Source organism: Halyomorpha halys, unplaced genomic scaffold (assembly GCF_000696795.3).
Source record: "Halyomorpha halys isolate HHAL.00 unplaced genomic scaffold, Hhal_1.1 Scaffold3471.1, whole genome shotgun sequence".
NCBI classification, from domain to species: Eukaryota; Metazoa; Arthropoda; class Insecta; order Hemiptera; family Pentatomidae; genus Halyomorpha; species Halyomorpha halys.
Window position 1 is genome coordinate 53,452 of NW_027108749.1, and position 868 is coordinate 54,319.

Sequence of the window (868 nt, forward strand, 5' to 3'; positions counted from 1 at the left end):
ATTTGATTCTGAACCTTAAATTTGAAGACTAATTAAGTAAAAACTTCAAAGCTGCAATAATGAAGTTTTTCAGTTACAAATGACCATATGACCATAACCACTATTGGTACTTGTAACTGGTGGGGAACTAGTCCGGCAAGTAGGCCTAATAATCCTTTTTGCCAACCTTGAAGTTGCCATCGCATACTAACCAGAGTGGGAGGCTCTAGATTCATTTCTGGAGAGATAGATAGTAACTGTCCAAGGTAGAAATCAAACTGACAATATTCTGAACTGGGTCCTCTGGTACCCATACCCCAACATGCATGGCTGTCACATCCCCCACTACTAAGTCATTATAACATCTACCATTTCTAAGACTCTTTCACCAAGCTGTAACCTATTTTCCAACTATTTTCTTAACATTGTAAAGTTAAGAAAATCATATTAATTTTATCCATTTGTCATATCGTAAATAAATGGAAATATTATGTGATATACTTGAAAAGATAAAGAACTTACTTCCGGTTGGGGTTCTGTTGATTCCGCGTTATTTTTTCTGCCCTCACTTGGGATCCTATTCTCTAGTCTTGCTGAATTCTTTGCCTCTGTAGACCTTTCTTCGTTCACTCCTTTGTTCCTAAGTTCTTCAGTTAATACTTTTAACCATTCTTCCAAGTATCCTTCAAGACTCTTTCTCACTCTCCCCACATTAGATTCTATTGAAACCAACAAAGAGTTCACTTTACTGTGTAAATTTGCAACATATACAGTAGTATCTATGTTTTTCAGATTAATCTTCTCATTTCTACACTCTAGAATCTTTTTGTGAGTCTCCTTGGTCAAGCCAGCAATACCTCCAATGAAACTTGATAATCTATTCAACATG

General features: G+C 36.1%; 1 protein-coding gene across 1 annotated transcript in view; it reads right to left on the reverse strand.

The window, feature by feature from the left end:
• The window catches only part of LOC106691836 (uncharacterized), a gene marked incomplete at its 5' end in the record, with an annotated part of 1,943 nt that extends 1,075 nt beyond the window's left edge, over positions 1–868 (reverse strand). The window contains 1 exon segment of the mRNA XM_067047045.1: positions 502–868. Coding sequence (XP_066903146.1) covers positions 502–867 — 366 coding nt within the window.